The sequence below is a fragment of the Salmo salar genome, chromosome 05, assembly GCF_965601325.2.
Source record: "Salmo salar chromosome 05, fSalSal1, whole genome shotgun sequence".
NCBI classification, from domain to species: domain Eukaryota; kingdom Metazoa; phylum Chordata; class Actinopteri; order Salmoniformes; family Salmonidae; genus Salmo; species Salmo salar.
The window spans coordinates 67,637,464-67,652,982 of NC_138295.1; the positions used below are offsets into that span (position 1 = coordinate 67,637,464).

Genomic DNA, 15,519 nt, shown 5'->3' on the forward strand with positions numbered 1-15,519 from the left:
TCCTGGTTAAATAAAGGTTAAATAAAGCAGAGGTGGGAGATCTGAAGTGTGAGCAGGCTTTAGTACCAACCCGAATCAAATCTGTGTGTCTTTGAGCCTGCAACAGTGGAGTTCACCCATCTCCAGCCTCCTACAGTAATACAAGCTAAAGGGCCAGGGATAGGGACTTACTATGCAGACTGTGGATGGAGGGGATGTGGGGCACGCTGCTCTCGTATCCCTCTCCATTCTCCAGGGACGAAGTCTTGGCCAGGGGCAGCACAGAGTGGGCAGCTCCCCACCACGCCTCTGTCCCACCCTGGGGAGCACCCAGGAAGTACCTCCCTGCCTCACAGCGGCCCCGCTCGCACGTCTGGTTGTGTCCGTGTCTGTCGAGGTGGGAGTGGCTGTCGCTGGGGGTGTGGTGGTGGTGGTGCTCCTCAGTGATTGGGAGGCTGTAGCAGAGGGGACGTGGCTCGGAGAACTGCCTGTAGGCACAGGAGGTGCCAAGCCCCTCCCCCTGCTCCAGCAGCTGAGGGGAAGCGGAGTCTGTGAGGGGAGATCCTGCCCAAGGGCTATCCTGGTCCGACTCTGACCGCTCGGCCTGGAAACCAGTGTACTGCAGATAGAGAGAGCAATCAAGAGGGAGAGAGAGGGAGAGAGACAGAGAGAAAGACAGAGAGCCAGAGAGAGGAGAAATATGAGTCATTATCCAGGTAATCAAGAAGTGATAAATCAGGTATAAGCCACCTCCCGTCACTGACAGATCATGCAGTATCCTGGCTCAAATAGAGAGTTGCCTCTGTGTAGGATGTGTACAGGACCAGCGCTGTATGTTCCTATAGAGCCTCACCTGTGTGTAGGGGGACAGTCGAGCCTTGGCCTTAGCTCGAGACACTCTGCTCTTGGGTGCTCTGCGGTTCTCAGTGAGGCTGGTGGGAGCACTGCTGAAGGGGAAGGAGGGCTTGGTGTCTGTAAGCTGGTCCAGAGACAGCTGGAGTCCTTTATACTCAGTATCCCTACAGAAATATACACATACAGTATGGACTGTAGATCATATAGATACACAGGTATATTCCTGATTTAACTATGTGTTAGGATTACATAAAGACCATCATTAAACAAGACAAGACAGCTCCACTGTTAAGACTGTTTATCCAAGTGTGGCTTGTCTACCTGGGTATTTTATTTTTTTCATTCTCAGGGTGCAAATACCCACTAACATCTGTTTGGTAATTAGAGCATGGTGTGTGTGTGTGTCTGTGTGAGAGAGAGAGAGAGAGAAGAGAGAAAGAGAAGAGAGCAGAGAGAGAGAGCAGAGAAGAGAGAAGAGAGAGAGTGAAAGAGTGAAAGAGAGCGAGAGTGAGAGCGGTAGAGAGGCTTTCGGAAGGACTTGTTTCTCCATCAGGATTGTAACAAGGCCTTTAACAAACATACAACAGAGGGGAGGCTGTCCGTTCAAATACACATGCGATTAAGGGCTATGTCTGGCTAAACCAAGCCCACGGAACACTACGCCAGGAGACAGTACTTGGAAATGGGAATTGTTTTCTCTGTAAAGCAGGGGTAGACTGGGCATCGGGCATTTCGGGCAAATGCCAGATGGGCTGGTACATTTTTAGGTGAGTGGGACTGTCCAACTTTATTTATTTTCACAAATAATAAGCATTATCTGGCTAAAAATGTGGCATCAAGGAAAGAAATTGGCCGGTGTAGGGGCTTCAAAGAAGAAAATGGGCCAGTGTGTTAGAAATGCCAGGGCCGATTTCAGGTCCCAGTCCTCCTCGTGTGGTTTCTGTTCACTATGATGAATCAAGTTGGAGAAGATGGATGGAAAAACCTGGACAGGGTTTACTCTGGCCACACACACAAACACACACACACACACCCCATGCATGTGCACACGCTCACTCACACACAGACACATATACAGGTACATGCACATACATACACACACACACAAACTTTTATTTCTAAAACACACACAATCACAATCAAGAAATACATGTTCCATACAAACACTATCAAAAACATACAGAATAGCATTCTCATAGGATCAGGTCAGGTCACGCATTTCAGTGCATGACACACACACCAACTCCTTTATGTGATAAAGTGTTCTTATCTTGCTGTAAACACAGAGTATTGCCTAAGAAAGGTCAGGGATCACAGGGACAGGCTCTGGCCAATAGGAAGGGATGGAAGGTGGAAGGGTTATCAATACTAGCCAATAGGACAAGGCAGAGAGGTTATCAGTACTAATACACATAGAGGCAGTTCAACCAGAGGTGAACTCCTGTGTTCCTGTGTTCCCTACTAGCTGTGTGTTAATCAGTGTAGACTAGTACACCTCTACCTGCTACTGTGTGAATCACCCACCACTAACTCTGATAACAACAGTGAGAAAGGGGCTGTGATAGTTCTCTGATGAACTGACTAAATCCCATGCCATTCTCTCAGAGATGTATGGGGAAATAAGGAACTCATTATTATCATTATTATTTAGCCTCAGACAGGACAGGAACACTCAGTGGATGACATTGTATTATCTCTCTCTCTGCTAATGAACTGAGTTACTATGAATTCACTGACTGACTGATGCTATTCTCACAGATACGTTGAGGCAAACAACACGTTTGCACAATGTCTCATTACAGCTTAATGTCTCACACGATAAAACATCTCAACAAGATCACAAGACGGTACTAATTGACTGTACAGTATGTGATTCAATAAAAAGTAAAACAATTGTTTAAAAAAAAAAAAAGATCACATGGGGGAATGAGAAATCTCCATCCACAAATTCTAAACTCTCTACTCTCCCACCAAGCTGGCAGCCATAAACGCTCCTCATCTTTATGGCCTATCAATTAAAACCTCATAAACACCGTTATGGATTTGGGGAGGGGGGTAGTCTGCGGCTGCGGCAGTGCGTGTCGAGCCATTTCCATCTTCTCTCCTCTGTACGGAGCAGCCTCTTCTGCCTCCTCTGGTTAATGGAGTGTTTTATGGGCTTAATTCATTTACTGAAACACTTTTACATCTGCAGCAATACACATTACACACAGCAGCACACCAGGAAATTTGCTAAATGTCCCATCCTAGAAAGCAGTGGCACCGTTTTCACAGACCTAACCAGAAGATACAGATGTAGGTTCTTAATTTGAGCCACTACAGCAGGAAAATAATCCTGCAGAAACAGGAAATGTGAATTATTATGTGGATTATAATTATTAGATTTCTAAGTGAAAATTACAAACTTCAGAAGCCTTTTTAAACCTCAAATACATTACAAGTTTTACATTTCCTGCATTGTAGGAAAGTTCTCCTGCAACAGGGTGATCAAATTAAGATCCTACATCTGTACTGAGCCAATACTAACACTCACAGAACCAATAGAGCTTGACTCAGACTATATCTATATCTGGACTGTTTGCAGTTCAGTTGATAAAGTAAGCGCATGCTGAGTGAAAAGAGGTTTGAACGATATGGTGACTTTTCCAGTGGAAAACTGGGTTGAAACAAATTGTGTTGTTTATCAGTGCTCATGCATGACGGAGGCCCACACTTAGCTCAATACCACTGTCTGAGAAAGACAGTCCACCAGACCTGGGTTCAAACTGTATTAGCATTCTTTCTAATACTTAAGCTTGACTGGATTGAGGTTTGACAAGGGCAATAGAGACAATGGAATAGTGCCAACAGTGAAACCGCTTCTATCTGACACCTCAGGCCAGGTTGACTCAACCAAACAAATTAAAACTATTAGGAAGAAAAAAAATACTTTGTGAACCCATGCCTGACTGAGACAGTTGACACAGTCTGCAGACAGACAGATGGACATGTTGTTCATTCCACAGACACCTTGCCAAGCGACTTTCCCTTCCCGGGTGAGGGTTCCAAAGGTAACAGCCAAGTCCATAGACATGAATATGCTTTAGTGAACCTGATAACTCAATGACCTCAACACACAGACACCCACGCTACTCAACACAATAACTAATCTACACACAGATACCCACACTACTACACGATAACTATTCTACCCACAGACATCCACACAATAACTTATCTACACACAGACATCCACACTACTACACAATAATTACTCAACGACCACAGACATCCACACTACTACACAATATCTATTCTACAACCACAGACATCCACACTACTACACAATAACTATTCTACACACAGACATCCACACTACTAGACAAAAACGATTCTACACACAGACATCCACACTACTACACATCTTAACTATTCTACACACAGACATCCACACTACTACACATCTTAACTATTCTACACACAGACATCCACACAAGTACACATCATAACTATTCTACACACAGACATCCACACTACTACACATCATAACTATTCTACAGAGACATCCACACTACTACACATCATAACTATTCTACACACAGACATCCACACTAGTACACATCATAACTATTCTACACACAGACATCCACACTACTACACATCATAACTATTCTACACACAGACATCCACACTAGTACACATCATAACTATTGTACAAACAGACATCCACACTAGTACACATCATAACTATTCTACACACAGACATCCACACTACTACACATCATAACTATTCTACACACAGACATCCACACTAGTACACATCATAACTATTCTACACACAGACATCCACACTACTAGACATCATAACTTATCTACACACAGACATCCACACTAGTACACATCATAACTATTCTACACACAGACATCCACACTACTACACATCATAACTATTCTACAGCAGAAGAAAGTGACAGTAAACAACTTTCAGTTTTTCAAGAAATGATTATTCTAAATTGAAAACGGTGATAGAACGCTGCAGTCTTCCTGTCAGCTACTGTAAACTCTCACCCTATTAGACAGAAAAATCTAACAGAACATTTCATTCTAACATCTACAGAACAACAAAAAACACAGTCGACAGGCTTTGATAAGACGAAAATACACAACTTTGTTCCACTATAAATGAGCTCCACAAATAAAAAGGTCCTATTTACAATCCTGTCAAAACTTACCTTCAACAAACACCTCATCCACTACACTTAAGTCATTTAAGCAAATGAACCAAAAAAACGTGTCATGTTTCTTATTAACCTAAAAATAAATATATTTCTTATTAACCTCTCGTTAATTGATTTGCATTGAAGGCTTGTGTAAACCTCGGGTGCCAATACTCATTATCTTATCAGAGAGGGAAACGACAGCTAAGCTGAGCTACAAAGAAGTCTGTGTGTGTGTGTGGTGCTGTGTAAAAATCTGAACAGGCTCAAGCCTGGCCTGACCCTCTCAGAGCCAGGAATCACATCAGACCAAACAAATCAAGGACAGATGTGACTGCTGATCTCTCTCTGCGGTGCCATGCCTCCCGATAGGAGATATAACCATCCACTGAAGAAATACCAGACACCCTAGACCTACAGCACCATTCTTTCCACTGACAGCACTACAGACTTATTGGTGATGTACAGACAAAGCAAAAGGGTAGGCTATACACACTAGAGGTCGACCGATTAATCGGAATGGCCGATTAATTAGGGCCGATTTCAAGTTTTCATAACAATCGGTACTCTGCATTTTTGGACACCGATCATGGCCGATTACACTGCACTCCACGAGGAGACTGCGTGGTAGGCTGACTACCTGTTATGCAAGTGCAGCAAGGAGCCAAGGTAAGGTGCTAGCTAGCATTAAATGTATCGTATAAAAAACAATCAATCTTAACATAATCACTATTTAACTACACATGGTTGAAGATATTACTAGTTTATCTAGCTTGTCCTACGTTGCATATAATCGATGCGGTGCCTGTTAATTTATCATTGAATCACAGCCTACTTCGCCAAACGGGTGTATTAACAAGCGCATTCGCGAAAAAAAGCACTGTCGTTGCACCAATGTGTACCTAACCATAAACATCAACGCCTTTCTTAAAATCAATACACAAGTATATATTTTTAAACCTGCATATTTAGTTAATATTGCCTGCTAACATGAATTTATTTTAACTAGGGAAATTGTGTCACTTCTCTTATGTTCTGTTCAACAGAGTCAGGGTATATGCAGCAGTTTGGGTCGCCTGACTCGTTGCGAACTGTGTGAAGACCATTTCTTCCTAGCAAAGACAGCCAACTTCGACAAATGGGGGATGATTTAACAAAAGCGCATTTGCGAAAAAAGCCCAATCGTTGCACGAATGTACCTAACCATAAACATCAATGCCTTTCTTAAAATCAATACACAGAAGTATATATTTTTAAACCTGCATATTTAGTTAAAAGAAATTCATGTTAGCAGGCAATATTAAACTAGGGAAATTGTGTCACTTCTCTTGCGTTCATTGCACACAGAGTCAGGTTATATGCAACAGTTTGGGCCGCCTGGCTCGTTGCGAACTAATTTGCCAGAATTTTACGTAATTATGACATAACATTGAAGGTTGTGCAATGTAACAGCAATATTTAGACTTATGGATGCCACCCGTTAGATACAATTCGGAATGGTTACGTATTTCACTGAAAGAATAAACGTTTTGTTTTCGAAATGATAGTTTCCGGATTTGACCATATTAATGACCTAAGGCTCGTATTTCTGTGTTTATTATATTATAATTAAGTTTATGATTTGATAGAGCAGTCTGACTGAGCGGTGGTAGGCAGCAGCAGGCTCGTAAGCATTCATTCAATCAGCACTTTCCTGCGTAGGCCAGCAGCTCTTCGCTGTGCTTCAAGCATTGCGCTGTTTATGACTTCAAGCCTATCAACTCCCGAGATTAGGCTGGCAATACTAAAGTACCTATTAGAACATCCAATAGTCAAAGGTATATGAAATACAAATGGTATAGAGAGAAATAGTCCTATAATAACTACAACCCAAAACTTCTTACCTGGGAATATTGAAGACTCATGTTAAAAGGAACCACCAACTTTCATATGTTCTCATGTTCTGAGCAAGGAACTTAAACGTTAGCTTTCTAACAATGCACATAGTACACTATTAATTTATTCTCCAACACTTTGTTTTTGCATTATTTTTAAACCAAATTGAACATGTTTCATTATTTATTTGAGACTAAATAGATTTTATTGATGTATTATATTGAGTTAAAATAAAAGTGTTCATTGTTCATTCAGTATTGTTGTAATTGTCATTATTACAAATACATATATACAAATAGGGTGATTAATCGGTATCAGCTTTATTTTGGTACTTCAATAATCGGTAGCGGTATCGTCGTTGAAAAATCATAATCGGTCGACCTCTAATACACATGGTGGGACTTGCACACATATTATGACCCACTGATGTAGTGTTGGTCCTGTATGTCATCCACCAAGGATCACAAAAGAAATAACTGTTGTACAATGCTTTCATGTGTTATCCTCTGGGGTTTTGCTGAGGTACCTACGTGAGGACGTAGTTGACACTGACGATACAGTGGGGTCTGGAGGAACGGCTGTTGTGTACGATGGTGGCATAGCTCTGAACCCAAACCCAGCCACCCTGCTTAGCCAGGAACCTATAGTACTTAGTGGTCACTTGGCCTTTCACCAGCACTGGACAGAGAGAGAGAGACAGAGAGCGAGAGACAGACAGTCACAGAGAGAGAGAGAGAGAGAGAGAGAGAGAGAGAGAGAGACAGAGACAGAGACAAAGAGAGGGATACACGGAGACAAATAGAGGGGGAGAGAGAGAGTTAGAGAGAAACTGAAATTCTTGTTTATATCATCGTTCCAAAAATGATGAAGCATTAATTAGTGGTCATCTACAGTTGAAGTCGGAAGTTTACATACACCTTAGCCAAAAACATTTAGCATTGCCTTTAAATTGTTTAACTTGGGTCAAACGTTTCGGGTAGCCTTCCACAAGCTTCCCACAATAAGTTGGGTGAATTTTGGCCCATTCCTCCTGACAGAGCTGGTGTAACTGAGTCAGGTTTGTAGGCCTCCTTGCTCACCCACACTTTTTCAGTTCTGCCCACACATTTTATACAGGATTGAGGTCAGGGCTTTGTGATGGCCACTCTAATACCTTGACTTTGTTGTCCTTAAGCCATTTTGCCACAATTTTGGAAGTTTGCTTGGGGTCATTGTCCATTTGGAAGACCCATTTGTGACCAGGCTTTAACTTCCTGACTGAATATATCCACATAAATGTCCTGCCTCATGATGCCATCTATTTTGTGAAGTGCACCAGTCCCTCCAACAGCAAAGCATCCCCACAACATGATGCTGCCACCCCCGTGCTTCACGGTTGGGATGGTGGTCTTTGGCTTACAAGCCTCCCTCTTTTTCCTCCAAACATAACGATGGTCATTATGGCCAAATAGTTCTATTTCTGTTTCACCAGACCAGAGGACATTTCTCCAAAAAGTACGATCTTTGTCCCCATGTGCAGTTGCAAACCATAGTCTGGCTTTTTTATGGTGGTTTTGGAGCAGTGGCTTCTTCCTTGCTGAGCGGCCTTTTAGGTTATGTCGATATAGGACTAGTTTTACTGTGGATATAGATACTTTTGTACCTGTTTCCTCCAAGCATCTTCACAAGGTCCTTTGCTGTTGTTCTGGGATTGATATGCACTTTTCGCACCAAAGTATGTTCATCTCTAGGAGACAGAACGCGTCTCCTTCCTGAGTGGTATGACGGCTGTGTGGTCCCATGGTGTTTATACTTGCCTACTATTGTTTGTACAGATGAACGTGGTACCTTCAGGCATTTGGAAATTGCTCCCAGACTTGTGGAGGTGTACAATTCTTTTTTCTGAGGTCTTGGCTGATTTCTTTTCATTTTCTCATGATGTCAAGCAAAGAGGCACTGAGTTTGAAGGTAGGCCTTAAAATACATCCACAGGTACCCTACCCTATCCACACCGTCACATGGCCTATATGGAGAATAATTTGGCTACTAGTAATGCAACGATTGATTTATACAGACTAGTTACATTTTAGGTTTTGATGTAATTATACCATGTGGGTGTTGGGAAGGTTGCCTCAAACGATGTCAATTAGCCTATCAGAAGCTTCTAAAGCCATGGCATAATTTTCTTGAATTTTTCAAGCTGTTTAAAGGCAGTCAACTTACTGAATGTAAACTTCTGACCCACTGGAATTGTGATACAGTGAATGATAAGTGAAATAATCTGTCTGTAAACAATTGTTGGAAAATTACTTGTGTCATGCACAAAGTAGATGTCCTAAACTTCCGACTTCAACTGTATAACATAATTGAATGATAAGATAGTAGTGCAACATCAAATCAAATCAAAGTTTATTTGTCACGTGCGCCGAATACAACAGGTGTAGTAGACCTTACAGTGAAATGCTTATGTGTGTGTGTGGGGGGGGGGGGGTAAGTAAAGAAATAAAACAACAGTAAAAAGACATTTGAAAATAACAGTAGCAAGGCTATATACAGACACCGGATAGTCAGGCTTATTGAGGTAGTATGTACATGTAGATATGGTTAAAGTGACTATGCATATATGATGAACAGAGAGTAGCAGTAGCATAAAGAGGGGTTGGCGGGTGGTGGGTGGTGGGACACAATGCAGATAGCCCGGTTAGCCAATGTGCGGGAGCACTGGTTGGTCGGGCCAATTGAGGTAGTATGTACATGAATGTATAGTTAAAGTGACTATGCATATATGATAAACAGAGAGTAGCAGCAGCATAAAAAGATGGGTTGGGGGGGGGCACACAATGCAAATAGTCCGGGTAACCATTTGGTTACCTGTTCAGGAGTCTTATGGCTTGGGGGTAAAAACCGTTGAGAAGCCTTTTTGTCCTAGACTTGGCACTCCGGTACCGCTTGCCATGCGGTAGTAGAGAGAACAGTCTATGACTGGGGTGGCTGGGGTCTTTGACAATTTTTAGGGCCTTCCTCTGACACCGCCTGGTTTAGAGGTCGTGGATGGCAGGCAGCTTAGACCCAGTGATGTACTGGGCTGTACGCACTACCCTCTGAAGTGCCTTGCGGTCGGAGGCCGAGCAATTGCCGTACCAGTCAGTGATGCAACCGGTCAGGACGCTCTCAATGTTGCAGCTGTAGAACCTTTTGAGGATCTCAGGACCCATGCCAAATCTTTTTAGTTTCCTGAGGGTGAATAGGCTTTGTCGTGCCCTCTTTTTATTTTATTTTTTTATTTTACCTTTATTTAACCAGGTAGGCAAGTTGAGAACAAGTTCTCATTTACAATTGCGACCTGGCCAAGATAAAGCAAAGCAGTTCGACACATACAACAACACAGAGTTACACATAGAGTAAAACAAACATACAGTCAATAATACAGTAGAAAAATAAGTCTATATACAATGTGAGCAAATGAGGTTAGATAAGGGAGGTAAAGGCAAAAAGGCCATGGTGGCAAAGTAAATACAATATATCAAGTAAAACACTGGAATGGTAGATTTGTAGTGGAAGAAAGTGCAAAGTAGAAATAGAAATAATGGGGTGCAAAGGAGCAAAATAAATAAATAAATACAGTAGGGGAAGAGGTAGTTGTTTGGGCTAAATTATAGATGGGCTATGTACAGGTGTAGTGATCCGTGAGCTGCTCTGATAGCTGGTACTTAAAGCTAGAGCGGGAGATAAGTGTTTCCAGTTGCAGAGATTTTTGTAGTTCGTTCCAGTCATTGGCAGCAGAGAACTGGAAGGAGAGATGGCCAAAGGAGGAATTGGCTTTGGGGGTGACCAGAGAGATATACCTGCTGGAGCGCGTGCTACAGGTGGGCGCTGCTATGGTGACCAGTGAGCCGAGATTAGGGGGAACTTTACCTAGCAGGGTCTTGTAGATGACCTGGAGCCAGTGGGTTTGGCGACAAGTATGAAGCGAGGGCCAGCCAACGAGAGCGTACAGGTCTCAATGGTAGGTAGTATATGGGGCTTTGGTGACAAAACGGATGGCACTGTGATAGACTGCATCCAGTTTATTGAGTAGGGTATTGGAGGCTATTTTGTAAATGACATTGCCGAAGTCGAGGATCGGTAGGATGGTCAGTTTTACGAGGCTATGTTTGGCAGCATGAGTGAAGCATGCTTTGTTGCGAAATAGGAAGCCAATTCTAGATTTAACTTTGGATTGGAGATGTTTGATGTGAGTCTGGAAGGAGAGCTTACAGTCTAACCAGACACCTAGGTATTTGTAGTTGTCCACATATTCTAAGTAAGAACCGTCCAGAGTAGTGATGCTGGGCGGGCGGGCAGGTATGGGCAGCGATCGGTTGAAGAGCATGCATTTAGTTTTACTAGTATTTAAGAGCAGTTGATGGCCACGGAAGGAGAGTTGTATGGCATTGAAGCTCATCTGGAGGTTAGTTAACACAGTGTCCAAAGACGGGCCAGAAGTATACAGAATGGTGTCGTCTGCGTAGAGGTGGATCAGAGACTCACCAGCAGCAAGAGCAACATCATTGATGTATACAGAGAAAAGAGTTGGCCCAAGAATTGAAGCCTGTGGCACCCCCATAGAGACTACCAGAGGCCCGGACAACAGGCCATCTGATTTGACACATTGAACTGTATCAGAGAAGTAGTTGGTGAACCAGGCGAGGCAATCATTTGAGAAACCAAGGCTATTGAGTCTTCCGATGAGGATGTGGTGATTCACAGAGTCGAAAGCCTTGGCCAGGTCAATGAATACGGCAGCACAGTATTGTTTCTTATCGATGGCGGTTACAATATCGTTTAGGACCTTTAGCATTGCTGAGGTGCACCCATGACCAGCTCTGAAACCAGATTGCATAGCGGAGAAGGTGCGGTGGGATTCGAAATGGTCGGTAATCTGTTTGTTGACTTGGCTTTCGAAGACCTTAGAAAGGCACGGTAGGATAGATATAGGTCAGTTTGGGTCAAGAGTGTCCCCTCCTTTGAAGAGGGGGATGACAGCAGCTGCATTCCAATCTTTTGGAATCTCAGACGACACGAAAGAGAGGTTGAACAGGCTAGTAATAGGGGTTGCAACAATTTCGGCAGATAATTTTAGAAAGAAAGGGTCCAGATTGTCTAGCCCGGCTGATTTGTAGGGGTCCAGATTTTGCAGCTCTTTCAGAACATCAGCTGACTGGATTTGGGAGAAGGAGAAATGGGGTAGGCTTGGGTGAGTAGCTGTGGGGGGTGCAGTGCTGTTGACTGTGGTAGGGGTAGCCAGGTGGAAAGCATGGCCAGCCGTAGAAAAATGCTTATTGAAATTCTCAATTATAGTGGATTTATCGGAGGTGACAGAGTTTCCTATCCTCAGTGCAGTGGGTAGCTGGGAGGAGGTGTTCTTATTCTCCATGGACTTTACAGTGTCCCAGAACTTTTTTGAGTTTGTGTTGCAGGAAGCAAATTTCTGCTTGAAAAAGCTAGCCTTGGCTTTTCTAACTGCCTGTGTATATTGGTTTCTAACTTCCCTGAAAAGTTGCATATCACGGGGCTGTTCGATGCTAACGCAGAACGCCACAGGATGTTTTTGTGTTGGTTAAAGGCAGTCAGGTCTGGAGAGAACCAAGGGCTAACCAAACTCTCCTTCCGTGGCCATCAACTGTGCTTAAATACTAGCCTTCCCTGTAGCTCAGTTGGTAGAGCATGGTGTTTGCAACACCAGGGTTGTGGGTTCGATTCCCACGGGGGGCCAGCACAGGAAAAAAAAAAAAAAATGTATGAAATTGTATGAAATGTATGCGTTCACTACTGTAAGTCGCTCTGGATAAGAGTGTCTGCTAAATGACTAAAATGTAAAATGTAAATGGCTATATCTGTTCCTGGTTCTAAATTTCTTGAATGGGGCATGCTTATTTAAGATGGTGAGGAAGGCATTTTTTTTTAAATAACCAGGCATCCTCTACTGATGGAATGAGGTCAATATCCTTCCAGGATACCCGGGCCAGGTCAATTAGAAAGGCTTGCTCGCTGAAATGTTTCAGGGAGCGTTTGACAGTGATTAGTGGAGGTCGTTTGATCGCTGACCCATTACGGATACAGGCAATGAGGCAGTGATTGCTGAGATCTTGGTTGAAAACAGCAGCGGTGTATTTAGAGGGCAAGTTGGTTAGGATGATATCTATGAGGGTGCCAGTGTTTAAGGCTTTGGGGTGGTACCAGGTAAGTTCATTGATAATTTGTGAGAGGAGGAGTAGGATAAGGGTACGGCTAAAAGCTATGAGAATTGGTCATCTATGACGCCCCGAATAGAGAGTAAAAGGAGCAGGTTTCTGGGGGCGATAAAATAGCTTCAAGGTATAATGTACAGACAAAGGTATGGTAGGATGTGAATACAGTGGAGGTAAACCTAGACATTGAGTGATGATGAGAGAGATATTGTCTCTAGAAACATCATTGAAACCAGAAGATGTCATAGCATGTGTGGGTGGTGGAACTGAAAGGTTGGATAAGGTATAATGAGCAGGGCTAGAGGCTCTACAGTGAAATAAGCCAATAAACACTAACCAGAACAGCAATGGACAAGGCATATTGACATTATGGAGAGACATGCTTAGCCGAGTGATCATAAGGGTCCCGTGGGATTCAGACAGCTAGCCGGGCCATAGGTAGAAAGCTGGCAGAAGATGGAGGGAGACCTGTTTTTAGCCACCTCGTACGTTTCCGTCTGTAGATTAGTGGGGTTCCGTGTGGCAAAAATAGTTATAGTGTCCCAAGAAAATTGTCCGATAGTCCTATTCAGATAGCAGCCGATAAGTCAGCTAACGATTAGCGGGCCGCAAATGGGTGTTCAGGTTACGGAGGGGCCAGTTGGATAACTCCCTCGGGCAGATAACGTCGGTAGTCCAGTCGTGAAGGCCCGATGGGGCTCCGCATCGGCAGTAACACGGGTCCGGATAGGTGATTGTAGCCCAGGAGTGGCTAATGGAACTCTTCAGCTGGCTAGCTCTGGAATAATTGATGTTAGCTCCGGGACCGACGTTAGCCAATAGTCACTCGGGTAGCAGCTAGCTAGCTGCCAGATCCAGGTGTAAATGTCCAGAGCCTGTGGTAGAAATCCGGGGATATGGAGAGAAAATAGGTCCGGTATGCTCTGGTCTGAGTCTCGCTGTACAAAACTGGCGATAGCTTTTCAAGCTAAGGGATAGCTGATGACTCCCAACCGTGGCTAGCTGAACTCCAACGTTAGCCAGTGAACTGGCCAGCCTCTGGCTAACCTCTGGCAAGCATTTGTTGTGGATTTCAGATTTGAGGTAAATAATACTTTTTTTTCTCTTTTTTTTTTCTCTTTCTTTTTATTTTGAAATTGGTGAGGCGGGTTGCAGGAGAGTGTTTTGAGGTTGAGTTTTTAGAAAAAAAATATATAAAAAGATATGCGAAGAAAAGATGTAAATATATATATACATGGGACATGACAAGACGAAGGACAAAGACGTCTACGCCATCTGGGATGATAATGTTCATGACTGTCTTGGTGTGCTTGGACCATTCTAGTTTGTTTTTGATGTGGACATCAAGGAACTTGAAGCTCTCAACCTGCTCCACTACAGCCCCGTCGATGAGAATTGGGGCGTGCTCAGTGCTCCTTTTCCTGTAGTCCACAATCATCTCCTTAGTCTTGGTTACATTGAGGGATACGTTGTTATTCTGGCACCACCCGGCCAGGTCTCTGACCTCCTCCCTATAGGCTGTCTCGTCATTGTCGGTGATCAGGCCTACCACTGTTGTGTCGTCTGCAAACTTAATGATGGTGTTGGAGTCGTGCCTGGCCATGCAGTCGTGGGTGAACAGGGAGTACAGGAGGCAGCCTTGTGTATGTTGACCTGTTTAAGGGTCTTACTCACGTCGGCTAAGGAGAGCGTGATCACACAGTCATCCGGAACAGCTGCCTTAGTGTTGCTTGCCTCGAAGCAAGCAAGGAAGTGATTTAGCTCGTCTGGTAGGCTCGTGTCACTGGGCAGCTCGCGGCTGTGCTTCCCTTTGTAGTCTGTAATAGTTTGCAAGCCCTGCCACATCCGACGAGCGTCGGAGCCGGTGTAGTATGATTCAATCTTAGCCCTGTATTGACGCTTTGCCTGTTTGATGGTTCGTCGTAGGGCATAGTGGCATTTCTTGTAAGCTTCTGGGTTAGAGTCCCACACCTTGAAAGATGCAGCTCTACCCTTTAGCTCAGTGCGAATGTTGCCTGTAATCCATGGCTTCTGGTTGGGGTATGTAAGGACAGTCACTGTGGGGACGACGTCCTCGATGCACTTATTGATAAAGCCTGTGACTAATGTGGTGTATTCCTCAATGTCATCGGAAGAATCCCAGAACATGTTCCAGTCTGTGATAGCAAAACAGTCCTGTAGTTTAGCATCTGCTTCATCTGACCATTTTTTTATAGACCGAGTCACTGGTGCTTCCTGCTTTAATTTTTGCTTGTAAGCAGGAATCAGGAGGATAGAATTGTGGTCGGATTTGCCAAATGGAGGGCGAGGGAGAGCTTTGTACGCGTCTCTGTGTGTCGAGTACAGGTGATCTACAATTCCTTTCCCTCTGGTTGCACATTTAACATGTTGATAGAGATTTAGTA

The 15,519-nt window shown here is 43.7% G+C and overlaps 1 protein-coding gene across 5 annotated transcripts in view; it reads right to left on the reverse strand.

The window, feature by feature from the left end:
• The window catches only part of LOC106605499 (single-minded homolog 1-A), a 29,534-nt gene that overhangs the window by 3,140 nt on the left and 10,875 nt on the right, over positions 1-15,519 (reverse strand). For all 5 annotated transcript variants that reach the window (XR_014392376.1, XM_014201225.3, XM_014201223.3 and 2 more), the window contains exons 9-11: positions 7,436-7,583; positions 833-998; positions 172-598 (exon numbers count right to left, since the gene is read on the reverse strand). Coding sequence is in view for 4 of the 5 variants with exons in the window: in XM_014201225.3 (XP_014056700.1) it covers positions 172-598; positions 833-998; positions 7,436-7,583 (741 nt within the window). In the remaining variant the exon portion in view is untranslated. The remainder of the gene's footprint in view (positions 1-171; positions 599-832; positions 999-7,435; positions 7,584-15,519) is intronic.